General features: G+C 44.9%; 2 protein-coding genes across 3 annotated transcripts in view; one reads left to right on the top strand and one right to left on the bottom strand.

Moving 5' to 3' along the window:
• Positions 1 to 1,631: 1,631 nt before the first annotated feature.
• CUNH1orf131 (chromosome unknown C1orf131 homolog) lies at positions 1,632 to 9,191 on the bottom strand. The gene is made up of 7 exons (XM_068153841.1): positions 9,074 to 9,191; positions 8,582 to 8,877; positions 5,418 to 5,474; positions 4,227 to 4,322; positions 3,422 to 3,508; positions 2,399 to 2,451; positions 1,632 to 1,972 (listed from the first exon to the last, which is right to left on the bottom strand). The coding sequence occupies exons 1-7, from the start codon at positions 9,132 to 9,134 to the stop codon at positions 1,843 to 1,845; spliced, it is 780 nt and encodes a 259-aa protein (XP_068009942.1). The 5' UTR covers positions 9,135 to 9,191; the 3' UTR covers positions 1,632 to 1,842.
• The window catches only part of GNPAT (glyceronephosphate O-acyltransferase), a 24,146-nt gene continuing 17,805 nt past the window's right edge, over positions 9,180 to 15,520 (top strand). The window contains exons 1-2 of one of the 2 annotated variants that reach the window (XM_068153786.1): positions 9,180 to 9,448; positions 13,403 to 13,591. In XM_068153786.1, the coding sequence (XP_068009887.1) occupies positions 9,197 to 9,448; positions 13,403 to 13,591 (441 nt within the window). In that variant the 5' untranslated portion in view covers positions 9,180 to 9,196. Of the gene's footprint in view, positions 9,449 to 13,399; positions 13,592 to 15,520 lie in introns of both variants that reach the window. The other variant, XM_068153777.1, reaches the window with a different exon arrangement.

The following is a 15,520-nucleotide window of genomic DNA, read 5'->3' as shown; positions in this document are numbered from 1 at the left end:
AATCAGGAGAATTAAATTATGCAATTATGAAATGTGATCACAGTATTTAGCAATCCAACTCTGCACACCCTTCCGCCTCCCGGATGGCTCCAGAAAAAACTCCCTTCTGGTTTTCACTCAGCTCTTTCCCTCCAGACCCTACCCCTTCCCTTAGTCCTATGTGCTGGCAGGACACTTCTCCAAGACCCAAAATTAAGGTGGAAGGAGTGTGGGGGGAAAGCATCTCTCTCTGTGGGGTGGCTCTCCCAGCTCCAGAATATTTCTCTGTTCTGTGAAGCAGGCAGCCTCCGATGCTGTTGTCACAGGAGAGAGCTGTGCTAATGTTCTTGTTGCAAACTGTAAATTGACACAGACCTTGATGTTTGGTCAGGTTAGAGATCACCTTACTCAGGATCCCAGGTGGCAGGCAGGAAGTGTGCTTCATTTCCTCAGCCTGTATGCTAAATTTCACTGGTACACCTGTAAAGCGTTTCTCCAGTAAGGGCTGTTTTCCTGTTAATACACACCTGCTTCACATTCACTGCCAGAGCTGTTCAAATGAGCTACAGATAACCTTAAATATAAGCAACACAGCATAAACTTCTTTCCCCATCATTTAACAGTTAACCTGATTTTTGCTTCAAGTTTCTTCAGCATGAGGTAGAACACAGGCTGTTTTTGAAGGTTACTAACCACTGCCAGTTAAAATGGAAACCATCTTAAAAACAACCAAAAAATGTATTTAGCCTCAGAGGACAAAACTGTTGGTACAGAAACATCAAACTGCTGAAATCCAAGCAGCGCTAGAAGTTCAGTTTTGACAAAGATTTCATAGAAAACTTTCTATATCTCATTTGGCTCAGCCTTAAATGACTTTGTTTTTAGAAACAAACCAAGACACCACACCATCATTTGAAACAGTGCTTATTTGGAGATCTCTCTTGAGATACACAAGTTGAGTCTGTAACTCTTACCTGAGACAAAACTTCAGAAAAATCCAATTTTCCTTCTAAAGCAGGTAATTCTGGAACCTTAAGAAGTTTTGCTGGACAGGAAAACTGTCAATTCATAGCAGGGGTTTGGAGCACAAGCCCTACAAGAAAAGGCTGAGGGAACTGGGGTTGCTTAGCCTGGAAAAGAGGAGGCTCAGGGGAGACCTTATTGCTCCCTACAACTACCTGAAGGGAGGTTGTAGACAGGGGGGGTTGGTCTCTTCTCCCAGGCAACCAGCACCAGAACAAGACGACGCAGTCTCAAGATGCACCAGGGGAGGTTTAGGCTGGATGTTAGGAAGTTGTTCTTCACAGAAAGAGTGATTTGCCATTGGAATGTGCTGCCCAGGGAGGTGGTGGAGTCACCATCACTGGAGGTGTTTAGGAAGAGACCGGATGGGGCGCTTGGTGCCATGGTTTAGTTGATTAGATAGTGTTGGATGATAGGTTGGACTCGATGATCTCAAAGGTCTTTTCCAACCTGGTTAAGTCTATTCTATTCTATGTGTTTCTGATTCAGAGCAAATAAGGTATTGCTTTTTTCATGTTCTTTCCAGATAAAAGCAGAGAGCTCTATCTTTTAGTCCATGTGACTTATAAGCTGATTCTATCTGGTTTTGGTTTTTAGCATGTATTGCCTAATAAAACAAAATATCTGTGTAACACTCTTAATAAAAGTCTAATTTTATTTATAAAATGTTAAATTCTTATATTCTTCCCAAGACAGAATGGAATACAGAAATTCCTGCAACAACAAATAATGTTAAAAAAAAATAGAATATGGTGGGAAGGAAGGAGACTCCATAAGGCTGTGTTGGTAGCAACATAAATTCTATCTTACATATATTGTCCGTTTCACTGTATCACAAGTTCATTTGATAACTTTAGATGATTTAATTTTCTTTATGTCATTGCTTTGTAGAATCAAGGTTCCATCTCTGAATTTGCCAACTTGTCCTGCAGGCCAAATGCTAGGCACCGATTTCTTCCTTTTGAATTTCCTGAAATAGGAAGAGGTAAAACACAATAAATAAAAAAATAAGAGAAATAGCAGAAACACATGGAAACTCTCAGTGTGGTGAAGAATGAAAAACATCACCTAGTTATGCAATCACTGCTAGGTATTAGGCATTTATATCCTGGGTCTGCACACAGGGATTTCCATCCATCTCACCTCCAGCTGCTGTCTTAGACATATCGGGGCAGAACTAAACATATTTTCAGTTAAGGAGTGTACCTAAAGCTTCTGAAACTGCTAGACACAGAGCAACATCATCATTTTGTGACTGAGTTCTTCTGCAGTTGAAGAAATTTCTTCGACTGTGATCTGCATGACTTTTGGTATAAGAATGCAGTTACACAGGGGAAATACACTGGGAAGGCTGTGCAAAAGCCAATTAATTTCAACCATGTTAAAAGCATCTCACCTCTCCTTCTGTTCTTTCTTCTTCTTCTTCTTAAGAGAATCACCTTTATGCTCCTGTTTTTAAAGATACACATTTTAATGGAAAAGGAACACAGCATCTTGGCTAAATAACCACCTGCACACAAAACAGCTTGCTTCATGGGGGAGCAAGCATATAAAGCAGGTTGGGAGATCTTCTGATGGGCCAAGTGAAGCAACATGTTACAGAGGCATTGCTAGGAATGCCCAGAGCTCTTCCTGTCACCTTATGGAAAGTAGGGCCCTCTCATGACCAACATGCCACACCTGCCATGCGAGGCGGCACAAATCCAGCCACATGAGTAGAGAGGCTTGCTTCTTGGGCGTGCGACAGATCCCTGGGTTAAAAAATGGACTTGCTACCTGACAGGTGTGCCTGGTCACCTCACTGAGCATACTTATCAAATAACAGTTTGTTCCTGTCTGGTCATGCACTGGATGCACTTTGAGCCACATGACAGAGGAGGAGTAGGTCTCCTGGGAAAGAGGGCGGCAGGAAACAGGCTGACGGAGCAATTACTTGCCCCACAGCCTGCTCCCACCTACATAAGCTGACTCTATAGGGAGGCTTGGAGCCAGATGAATGGATGCAACAGAAACCTCACCCTTGCTTTTAATAATGAGCAAGATCCTAGATGGAATTGTGCTGATATAAAACTACCTGATGATCCATCTCTCTGGGGTTAGACAACATGAAACTTCAACTGGTCATTTTTTAATCTCTTCATAGGCAAGAAAAAACCCAACCTGCTCATTTTGTATCATCAGTCTATCAGCCTCAAAGGATAAGGCAGTGAAACCCACCACAACACAAGCCTAACTCTGTGCCCTTTGTACTACACACAACCAGCTTTTACAGATGTGATTAGTCCTGGGAGCTAAGAGTTCACTCCACTAGGAGCAGAGGGTGTCAAGCTTGGACACTCCTGTGCCTGAGGCATTATCTGTCAGGCTCTTGGGCTAGCTCTTTCTTGCGGCATTTTTATAAAGAAAATTGCACACAAACCTTTCTTTCATCATCATCCTTCACTGTTTTTTTCTCTTTCATTTTCTCTTGGTAAGTCTTGTAGTTCACATGTTCCTTTTTAGGGGGCTGCAATAAAAATTGGGAGGAATACCACTGATGAAATCTTCAATTTGGTGCAAAAACATATTTACACACTTGCATGGACCATATTTTTCAAGTGGTGGTATGGAAGCACTAGAAATGGTTCATTTTCTTTGGGGTGAGAGGAAGGGACTTAAGGGATGTAAGGTAGACAGAGAAACTGTATCTTTCTCGGTGAAGCCACTAGAGAGAGATGCTTATGCTCTGCATTAGTCCTACAAGGCTTCCACATACACACAGAGCTAGAAAGAGAATGCATATCTCTCCCCACCCCTCCAAAAGGATCTACAAAATTAATTCTTTCTTTTACACTACTGATGATAAATAAAACTGGAAACTTTCCTCCATCTTTAACTCACAGAGTGAAGCTTTTGAAAACAAGCCCTTCCAACAATTTAATTCTGAATGGCCTGATTAAAAATTAGTAGTAAATGTTTTCCACCCAAATCAGTGGTATTTCATCCATACAACATCTCTGATAACATAGTTGGACCAATTCTCCAAATGTCTTCTATAGAAAACAGATACAACCCAAATAAAAAAATGTAACAGTAAGAATGAAGCAGTAGAAAAGTCAGGGTAGGAGCTTTTGCATTTTAAAAGAGAAGCACTGAAACACCACCCCCCCACCCCCCCTGGATTGTACTATTTTCCTGCACTGCAACAGCTGGTTGACTGCTAGCACAAATCAAGTAACAATTACCTTGGCTCCCAGCATGATAGCACGCTCCTGTTCCCATATACGTTGTTCCTGCTTCTTGTAGCCAGTGATTCCAAACTTGTGTACTTCCAAACGAGCCTAGAACGTTAAAGAAAATTGCCAGCAGTTTGTAATTTGTCCACCGTGTTGTAAAATAATGCTTGACTACAGCAAATGCTGGCTGATACCCTAAATCAGGGAGCTATAAAATAAAAGTGAGTTTGGAGCTATGCTGCAGAGCAGTTAACTACTGTCCATCTAATCTCTGGACAGTTAGACAATTCTCAGTTCTTTTTATTTCACATAAACCAATGCATGGATTGGATCTCATCCATACAAAAGTGAACCATGCTGTGCTGCACCCACAGCACTCAGCAGAACACTTAAGGAGTGAGAAACAAAGACGGGCAGAGGCAGAGTGGTTGGAGCACACACACAGACATAGCTGATGCTATGCAGCACTCTGGCAAAACCAGTGGTGAAGTCATAATCTCTTTAAAGTCAGTGGTAAAATCTCAGCGGTGCAGAGCACCACACAGAACCTCCACTGAGAGATTTCACTGGGTCACGGCAGGTCCCTGAGCAGAGATCAGGCATATAAAACCACCTGCACAGATGTGTAAACAAACCAGTATCTAGGGTGGCCTAGGCTAGTTATGCTCTTGTAAGAGCAGATAAGAAAAGAAAAAGAAAAGGATAAATGGAAAAAAGTCACCTGCTGTTTCAAAACCAGATGCCAGTACACCTTTTTATCCCTCCCACATGAGATCAGAAATCCAAGATTAACACCATGGGCCTGAAAAAGCTATGCTAAACATTATGGGTATTTACATAGCTTTACACAGCTGAAATATATTGATCAAAGGATCACAGGAGCCTGTTCCAGTGCTCTGTGACCTTTACAGTAACATTTTTCTTCACGTTGAGGTAGATCCTCTTCAAATTCTCATTGGAAGATCAGAAAGACCACAGACTTGTAACACGCCTCTCTTCACACAAAGCAGTTGACAACAACCAGCATGCTCCTCTCTTTTCACAGCAAGCAACCAACATTACCTATTAGGAAATCCTCACTTACCAGAAATGACTTTTTCTGGAAGTATTTCCCATCAATCCCACAGTAGCTTTCCCAAGGACACAAACACACATACCTGCACACTAAAATATGAGATTGGATAGGTCCTGCTGACTTACTTTTTCAAAGTTAAATTCTTGTTCATTTGCATTTTTTCCTTCATCCACTATTTTGGTCTATAAACAAAACAAAGCATTTTGAATTAATATAACAGGCAATAGCAGTTTAAATGCTGATAAATTTTCGGAAATCAGTGAAGTGTAAGACAAGTTGCAGGGAAGAGCATACAGCTTTCCAGCAGTATCTTTTTCTAGCTTTACTACCTGGATGTACAGGAGGGTAGCTCCCATGAAACACCTTGGGGGAACAGTGGGGTGTTCCTCTAAGAAGGTGACATGGCCAGCAGCCCAGCTGAAGTGCCTCTACACCAATGCATGCAGCATGGGCAACAAACAGGAGGAGCTGGAAGCTACCCTGCTACAGGAAAGCTACGACATAGTGGCAATTATGGAAACTTGGTGGGATGAATCCTATGACTGGAGCGTGGCTATGGATATCTACAAGCTGTTCAGAAGGGACAGGAGAGGAAGAAAGGATGGAGGTGTTGCCCTCTATGTAAAGAAGTGGATAGAACATGAAGAGTTGTCACTAAAGAATAGCCATAAGCAGGTCAAAAGCTTGAGGGTAGGAATTAGGGATTGGGACAACAAAGGGAGGTTTGTGGCAGGAGTCTACTACAGGCCACCTGAACAAGTGGAGCCTATTGATGAAGCCTTCTTACTCCAACTGGAGGAGGCATCACAATCACAGGCTCTCATCCTGCTGGGGGATTTTAACCACCCTGATATCTGTTTGAAGAGCAGTATGGCTAGCTGTAGGCAATCCAGGAGGCTCCCAGAGTGTCTAGATGACAACTTCTTAAAACAAGAAATTAACAGCCTTACATGAGGGGATGTGTAATTGGACCTGTTGGTCACAAGTGCAAGTGAAGTCATCAGGGATGTCAAAGTCAAAGGCATCATGGGCTGCAGTGATCATGCACTAGTGCAGTTCACTGTCCTAAGGGGTATGAAGCCCATGAAAAGCACAGTTAGGACTCTAAATTTTAGGAAAGCAAAGCTCCAGCTCTTCAAGGACTTAGTAAATAGGACACTGTGGGAAACGGCTCTCAGGGACAAGGGAGTGGAATGGAGCTGGCATATCTTCAAGGATGCTTTCTATAGAGCACAAGAGATCTCAATCCCCACATGTAAGAAATCTGGCGAGGGCAAGACACCACCATGGCTGAGCTGTGACCTGCTGGTCAAACAAAAGGGCAAGTTGAGATTACACAGGAAATGGAAGAAGGAACAGGCATCCAGGGAAGAGTAGAGGGATGTTGCCCAGTTGTGTAGGGACAAGGTCCGGAGGGCCAAGGCACAACTGGAACTGAACTTGGCAAGGGATGTAAAGAAAAACAAGAAAGGCTTCTACAGATATATTAACCAGAAAAATGAGGTCAAAGAAAGTGTAACTTCCCCAGATGAGCAACAGTGGGGAACTTGTATCAAGAGACAAGGAGAAGGCTGAGATTCTTGCCTCAGTCTTCACTGGCAACCCCTCTCCTCATGGCTCTCACGTTGATGGTCCACAAGATGGAGACCAGGGAGACAAAATCCCTCCCACTGTAAGTGAAGACAGAGTGCATGACCATCTGAGGAACCTGAAGGTATACAAGTCCATTTGACCTGATGAAATGCATCCCAGAGTCCTGAGGGAAATAGCTGATATTATTGCCAAGCCACTCCATGCCTGATATCTGAAATGTTCTGGCAGTCAGGTGAAGTCCCTGGAGACTGGAAGAAAGGAAACACTACACCCATTTTTTAAAAGGGTAGAAAGGAAGACCCTGGGAACTGCTGACCTGTCAGCCTCACCTCTGTGCCTGGGAAGATCACGCAACAGGTTGCCCAGAGAGCTGGTTGTGGCCCCATTCCTGGAGATACTCAAGGTGAGGTGTACAGGACTCTGGGCAACCTGATCTAGTTGAGGGAGGCGACTGGATTAGACAACTTTTGGAGGTCCCTTCCAATCCAAACCATTCTATGATTCTGATTGTTGGCTCATGTCCAGCTTCCCATCCACCAGTACCCCCAAGTCCTTTTCCTCGGGGCTGTTCTCTAATACATCATCCCCCAGCCTGTACTGATAATGAGGACTGTTCTGACCTAAGTGCAGGACCTTGGCCTTGTTGAACATCATTAGAGTCACCTGGGTCCACTCCTCCAGCATTTCCAGGACTCTCTGGATGACATCTCACCCCTCTGGTATAACAAGCACACTACTCAGGTTGGTGTCATCTGCAAATCTGATGAAAATGCACATGATCCAACTGTCTAGGTCACTGATGAAGACACTAAACAGTACTGGTCCCAGACCTCCCTGAGAAGTCTCCATCTAGGTATCAAGCCATTGAGCACTACCCTCTGGATGTGACCACCCAGCCAATTCCTTACCCACTGAAAAGTCCACCCATCAAGTCTGTATGTCTCCAACTTAAGAGAGTAGGTTGTTATGGGGTACCATGTCAAAGGCCTTGAAAATGTCCAAATACATGACATCCATTGCTCTTCCCTTGTCTACTGATGTAGTCACATCCACATTTGTCGACAAGAGCGGCACACAAAATGTTTAGGCACAGAAGTGGTCAAGAGGCTTTGCTTCCTTTTCCCCTCACTTCTTGCCATATCACCAGTCCTATCTACAGATCAATTTATTCTGCTGGGATACCTCTGTTTCAAATACATGGTATGCATCCATAGATCTTCTGAAATGGGGGGTGGATAGGGGGGCTAAATCTTCAAATTCTGCCTCCAGCCCTGCTTCATCCTGCACCTCCAGTAAGCCTGTTGGCAATCAGCAGTGCTGGATGTTATCAAGCTGACTGTCAAATGATCCCAGATTTCCAGGCAGCCGTATTAGTAAGAGGGAAGGAACCACACGTGGGAGAGGGGATTATGAAAGACATCTCACAATTTATGGTGGCAGAATAGAGAGATAGAAAAGAAGAAACCCAAAACAACAAACCAAAGATGAAAACAGCTTTGCTTGGTTTTAACTGACACGAGATAAGCACATCCCAGTCCAGTATTTGCTCACTGTCAGGTCTCCAGTTTCGCTTTTGATGAACCAGCAAGATATTCACCACCTCATTTCACCCCATTACAAAAAGGGCCCTGCTAGGAGACAGCTGCAGGAGAGAACAGGCTAGGGGCTCACTCGCCTACCCACCGCCCAGCCCTACCTTGGCACCCTCGGTGGGTGCAGCCGAGGGGTTAGGCCGCCCTTTCCTCTTCCTCCCTCGGAACACGACGACCTCCACGGCCAGCGGCGCGGCTGAGGGCAGCGGGGTAGGGGCAGGGGCAGCGCTCAGCTCGGCCCGCAGCTCTCCGAAGAAGTCTCGGGCCCCGCGCCGCCCGCACGCCGCCCCGCCGCCACTGCCCGCAGCCGGCGGCGGCCCTCGGCTCTTCTCCTCTGCCGTAGCTGCCCCTGTGCTCACCTCCCCGTCCTTCGCACCATCCCGGACACCGGACTCCTCACCTGAGTGCCAGAACACATGCCCCGAGTCAGCCGCAAGCGGCCGCCGTCACTCCGCTTCAGAGCGAACATGCCCAGCCCCCTCACTTCGCCATGCCCCCGGGAAGGCCACGGTGCCACAGGCATCGGCACAGCGCCTGAGCCAGTACAGCCTCACCCTGCCCCACCGGCAGTTCGCTACTCGGCTCTGCTCACCCACCCAGGTCGTACAGGGCACCGAGCACCGCCTCCAGCCGACGGCACGGCTCCCGCGACCCCATGGTTGCCGCGGGACGGCGAGCGGAAGGACGTTTGATCCAGAACGGCTCCCGTCGCTCTCAAGATGGCGCCGCCCATCGCGCAGTCCCCCCACCCTCTCTCGCTCCTGCTGCAGCGCACCAGGCGGCCGAACCAGAGCGGTGCGCGGGCATGGACGCCGCGGGAGGGTGCCGTTGTCGTGAGGCTGCCGCGACGGGGTAGGGCGAACGAACGGGGAGCAGGGCGGCGCGGCGGAGCTCGCAGGACCATGGCGGCAGCGGCGGGGGCGCCAACGGCGGCTCCCGGGCGGGCGCGGCGAGGGGCGCCCATGTACTCGGTAGGCGGCAGCGGGGAACGGGGCACAGTGCCTCGGGAAAAACAGGCTGTTCCTTTCATCTTTCTGCCGTGTCGATGCTGTTCACTCTGAAGCAGAGCGACGGCGTTTGGCAGAGCCTCCCCTGCTCCGGTTTGAGGGCCGCGCTCCGGAGGAGGTTTCTGGGACTGCAGCTGGGCGCGGGTGTGTCACCCACGACTTCTCCGGGCCTGCCAGCGCCGTGCAGTAGGGGCAGGTGGCTTGCTACGGGACGAGGCCTCTCTCGGTTCCCAGCGGTGGGCACGTTGCGGCCAAGAGGGAACTGGACTTTTCCTCTCAACAAGTTCACCTTCCCCAGCCGCTGCGGGGCCCAGGAGCCCGCATCTCCTTACCCGCTTGTTCCTCAGTGCCTGTCGTGTCAGTCATGACATACAGTACTCTAAAACCTGAGTGCCTCTTCCCTCCTCAGATAGGCTGTAAAATGTCATCTGGCTTAAAGATCAGAAGTGGCTGGAACTCGCTTTGAAAGGGGTTTTCTCCGGCAGCCCCGCATCTGGACCAGACAGCGAGGCTGGCTGGGGCGGCAGACATCCAAGCATGGGGCCATTGCAAGGCAGCTCTCCACTGCTGTCGAGCTATACAGAAACCTGACAGCAACAATTAATTCCACACTAGAAAACCGTCGTAGAGATGGGGTGGCTGAAGCGGTTTTTCATGTGTTACATGGTGGAAACTACTGACCTTGTCTTTTCCTTGTGACTCCTATGTCAGTCTCAGGCAAGGACGTTTGGGTGTGGGATGCTAAACCCTTTCTACTTGCATTTGGAGAAGGACACTGGGGAGAAGGGGAAACAGCTCCTGGTTTCAGCAAAGATTCCCAGACTTCTCTTTTGTGCTTCTTTTGTTGTGCACTGGTATCCCAAGTGCATCATGAGCACCCCCATTTTACTCCTGTCAGAGGTTATATGGAAGCAGAGGAGTTCCAGGCTCCTGCCTTTTCCTTTGGTACTTCACCACTGTTGCAGTAACAATGCACATAACTGAATTTTCTGATGGCAAGGTTTCCAACAGTGTATTTTCTAAATGTGCTTTCTACCAGTCAACAGTTGAGTCTGGAACAGCCTTGGTGCAATGTGTAAAAGCAGTGCTGTTCATTAGTGGTTGGTAGAGTGTGTGGTTTTTGTTTCCTTAGCCCTACTTAGGACAGGGTGTGGACTATTGCCATGCAAAGAGCTCAGTTGCTTATCAAATCTGGAAATATCAAATGAAGACTAGTGGCAGAGAGGTAACTTTTCAGTTGGCTATGGCTTTTGCAAAACTCTGCTTCCCAGAGACACGTTGGGGAATGGCTGTAGCAGTGCAGTGACTGTTGATGCGGCTGATGATACCCGAGGTGAGCACTGGGTTCCTTTGGCTGGGTTTCATGTAGTTGCTCATTGTAGGATTTAAACTTTGGTAATTTACATAAATGTTGCTTAGGTTTCCTAAGCAATGACCTGTCACCAACCAGGATTTTCTGATGCTGTTCTGAGCTATTATTTTTTGCTATTACAGAGCATAAGGGATTTTTTCCCCCCTGTTTTGTATTTAATCGAGGGGGTTGATATAAGGTGTCGGTGACAACAAATAGCTAACTAGTTGAAAGCTCTAGGAGAAGGAGATGGAAAACCATAATGCTAAACCATACAGGAAAAGAAACAATAAAAGTTTTAAACTGATATGGGCATGGGATTAATACCTTGTATAGAATTGTTTTGAAAGTCCCTGGAGAGTTCATTCTGCAGTTACTGTGGGACAATTCTCAAAATTACAGTACTGGAAAGAAAAGCTAGGTGATCTACCAAATGCTACTAGAGTAGAAGGATGATATCCAAATCTCACTATACTGTGTGGGGAAAATAGTATGAGAAGGTCAAACGGTATAGTAGGATTTGTGTTCTCTGCTAAAATTAAATTGGTTTTCTATACAATTGAGACTTTGAAGGACTTTTGTAGTTCTTAAGTGGAGGTATTCCTCATCTGAGTTTAGTTTTGCCTTCTTGCATTGACGAATAGACAGGAACTAAGTGTTTGCTTCCTAATTGCTTTAAATGTCAACTGCTTTGATAGGGTTGCTGATGTAGCTGCCCTGAAACCTGACTCCCCTCCCGGGACTGAAAACCCAGCTGCCACGGCTGAGTATCTTGTGTATCTTTTCTTGGTGGTCTCCTGTGTGTTTGCTGGCCAGGCTTTTCTTTCTCTCGGCACCACGAAAGGTCACTGTTAAGAGCCCATGAAACAACATGCTTCATCCTTCTTTATCAGACTGATTCTGCACAGGCTGCACGTAGAGGGAGAACTCGGAATGAATGAAAGGATTGCCCGTGTTACCCTTCAAGTGGTGCTGTAGAGGAAGACATGAGCATTTTTACATGTTAGCTTCATCTTCTAATAAATATGCTTGGTCATAAGCAATACTTACATATTGGTGTTTCATGGAGTCTTGCTCTGGTTGCTTTGCTGCTCTGGCAGCAGCTGCTGCTGTTTTGAAGTTTAGGGAGATAAAATTTCAAATTTGGAAAGACTTGAGTGGGTATTCATATGAGTTCTGGTGGTACAGGAAATAACAGGAGACATCTGCCTGCAGCAGAGGGGTGCCTGCTGTGTCAAGGGAGTTTTGTCACTGAGATTTCTGCAGGGGGACAGATTCACAAGTACTTCTCAATGTACTGTTTGTTTTCCTGCTTAGCAGTGGCATTGGTTCCCAGAGGTTGTGCTCTTTTTATCTTCATGTGTACCATACTGCATTTTGATCTTCACATGGTTGATAATGGGGTTTTTAAGTTTGTTCATTCCTGGCTGTGGTCTGTATGTTATGTCCAAGCTTGGTGAAAGCCAGCACAAATTGCAAGGTCCCTTGACGCAGCTTAAAGTAGCAGGGGGTTTCGGGTTTTTAAAATGCTATTTGTGGCACTGTCTTCATGCAGCCGTGAGAGTTGGAATCAAAGGGGTTTTAGTTAATACCTATTAACCATGGAGAGGCTGGAGGCAATGCACTTTATCTTTCAGAGCACAGGTGTTCTCTCAATTTCTTCTGCTTGGGCAGAATTAAATAACATGTTGCATAGGGTGATTTGGGCATCTTTGCAGTCAGAAAGGTTTTTCTGTTATGTGGGGTTTTTTGTTTGGGTTGGGTTGGGTTTGGTTTGCTTTTGTGTGTGTTTTGTTGTCGTTGGGTTTTTGTTTTTCTCCTTTTCCTTTTAGTTTCTTTCTGCAACATTGTTCCAAGAAGGTAATATTTGTTCATGTGCTCTGAATATGTGACCATTTCAGGCTGTGCCTTTAAGAAAGGGACAGTGCTGGGACACTATGGCTGAATGTTTTGGAATGTTAATGAAAACAACCAGATATTCTAAACTAATTTAATTGGTGGATTGGTAAAAAATGCAGTTTTAAGCTTAGGTGCAGCTGGGACTTTCCTCAGTTTGCTCCTTCCCTTCTCCCTTTCCAGCTTGTCTGCCTCTGGGCTCCCTGCCAGACTGACCTTGGACATATAAGCAAACTAAGGCCTACTAACATATTCTGCTTTAATTAATAACTGCTCTTTTTCTTTCTTTCTAACCCTCTTTGGGGAAAAAGGGGAGAGAAGGGGGTACAGGGGGGGAACCCTCCTCCAGAGTGGGGGGGAATTTTGTTCCTGTATTATTGTTCCTTTTTTTTTACCTTGCTGTATATTTCTGTGTATATATTGTAAATACTGTAAATTGTGTATATATCCTGCGTTCCCTAAAAGTTGCTTGTAAATATAGCATTTCCCTTTTGCTCCTCCGGTTGGCTAGCTGTGGTTTCTTTCTTCCTCTTGGTGGGGGGGAGAAGGCTGAGCCCTTCTCTTAAACCCACCACATAAGTATTGCATACCATTATTTTCACACTGTAGCCAAGAAGAGCAATGAGCAGCTCAAGATGGTGTCTCATTCTCCATTTGTATGTTCCCAGCAGAAAGAGCTCACATCAAAGAAAAGAGATGAGTTTGAAGATATCTTGGAGGAAAGACGATTGTCCAGTGACTTGAGATATGCAATGAAATGTTATACTCCTGTCATCTACAAGGGACTTTCACCTTGCAAGCCAAATGCTCTTAAAAGTGCTGTTCTCCAGTCAGAACAGGTTCAATATGTTGTCAAGCAGGTGAGTCTGGACACTGAGCTTTAAGATGAGTTAGACTGAATGCAGTCAAGCTTTGTGTAGCAGCAAGGAGAAAGAAAGATTACTACTGACTTTGGCAAACATGGGCAGCTGTAGTTTGAAAGGCGATCTGATAAATCAGTAACCTGAGAGCTGTACTCTTTTGGCAGAAAGAGCAAATGCTGATTTACCATTAAGTTGCCACTAAGCTGGGAGACAGCTCATTCATGAAGTAGTGTTTTGATTTTGCATATAAGACACTTCACCTTCTAAATTATCCACTGTGCTTGAGTTGCTCAATTTTTTCTCCTCTTCCTTGTCCACACAGAGTACATTGTGAAAAGCGTAAGCACTCTACTACTTAGTAGATGCTTTTGTACTTGTGGATGTCTTGCAGGAAATTTATAGGCTAGTGATATATTTATGAATCGGGCATAAAAGCTACTTTCCTTGAAATGAGAGTTAGATTTCAGAGAGAATTCTTTGGATTAGAAACAGTGTTGAAGATGTTACTGTATTTTTGTTTAAAGATTAAAAGAAGCTACTGCTCTGTAACAAACAAAATAGTTTATAGTCAGACTGGCTTATATGAGGTGACTGAACTGAGAGCATGTGTTAGTAGTAGCCAGCAGAGTAAGTGTTTTCAGTATTCATGAAAAATAATTCTAGGCCAATAGAAGTATCTAAGATGTTTGGTTAGTGTAGAGTGAGTGGCTGCCATAGAAATTTTTCTATTTACTTTTGTTAATGGTCAGTATTACCTGTGATAGATCAAAACCAGTTATGATGTGGTAGGCTAAACCTTGTACTACACAGTAGTTCTGTTGCCAGTTCTATTGTTGTATCAGGAATTGTGAAGTGGTACAAAATAAAAAACCTTTCAACTTTAGAAACACTAAAACATTTATTGAAAGAAACTGCTTTACAGAGGATTTGACAGAAAGATATTTTTGTGTGATGTGTTCTTCTGAAGTACTGCTTTCTGATGGGAAGCTATTTTGATGGCTATTTTCCTGGCTCGCATCACCTAGTTGGAGAGTTAGCAGACCTGCCGTTGCAACATAGTTACCAGCTCTGCTAGTGATTTCTGGAAGTTTCTAAATAAGGCTGTCATGGGCAATATGCACAACAGTCTGCAGTTAGTGTGCCTTCTGTTGGGGCAGAGTTTACGCAGCTTTGCACAGGTGTACTAGAATTTGTTCTTGTGACAAATTGCTGGGGTTACTAATGGTCAGTATGTGAAATTAAGTACATTTGTTTGGTTTAGCTTTGTATGTGTGACTGGTCTGGTTTTTTGATTCCTCATTTTGGAGAGTAGGTGCTTAGGTCTATAGTGGATGTGCACATAATTCACACAGGATCAACTGTGAGGAAGGCTGAAGGGTGAATGAGAATAGTATCTCCTTCCCAGTGAATAACAAAAATAATTATGTGTTATTCCAAGGGAGACTGATATTTTTTTCTCAGGCTCAAGTGCAAGCAGTTTTTTTACTTCTTTAAGTGATTATTCAGTTACAGCTACATGTGGAAATATGTAGGTTGAAGGATAGTGCATTTATTAAAACAATTGAACATATGGCAGTAAGGTAATAGATTGAAGGAGATACATGTTCTCATACATCACAAAACACAAATAATAGGTTAGCAGGGCTGGCTTCTAACAGAGCTGTGCTGTTTTGGAGACTTTTCTTCTGCAGTTCTTTCTCTTTCCTTTTCTGTGTTCGGTAGAAGGCACATTTCCCATTCTCAAACAGTAAAAGCCTAGTTCTTCAATTAAGTATCTATATATGCAAACTGTCAAGTAGGAGAGACAACCATTAAGTCTGGTTTAAGAAACTTCAAAAGGGAACGTGCACAGCAACATCAGAGAGATCATTGATATGCACAGTTGGTAGACACAGTGCTTTGTACACATTTCAGCTAGCCATTGCC

Source organism: Melanerpes formicivorus, unplaced genomic scaffold, assembly GCF_026170545.1.
Source record: "Melanerpes formicivorus ecotype bairdi unplaced genomic scaffold, bMelFor1.0.p_v2 SCAF_2, whole genome shotgun sequence".
Classification (NCBI taxonomy): Eukaryota; Metazoa; Chordata; class Aves; order Piciformes; family Picidae; genus Melanerpes; species Melanerpes formicivorus.
This window is presented reverse-complemented; position numbering and strand designations above follow the sequence as displayed.

What these genes read in the sequence shown, in the direction of transcription:
- CUNH1orf131 (XM_068153841.1), bottom strand. Translation starts at nt 9,134, where the DNA reads ATGGGGTCGCGGGAGCCGTGCCGTCGGCTGGAGGCGGTGCTCGGTGCC. An exon ending in CACCCACCGAGGGTGCCAAG is followed by an intron (nt 5,475 to 8,581) that starts GTAGGGCTGGGC and finishes TTTTGTTTATAG; the next exon opens with ACCAAAATAGTGGATGAAGG. An exon ending in AGGATGATGATGAAAGAAAG is followed by an intron (nt 2,452 to 3,421) that starts GTTTGTGTGCAA and finishes CTTTAAAAACAG; the next exon opens with GAGCATAAAGGTGATTCTCT.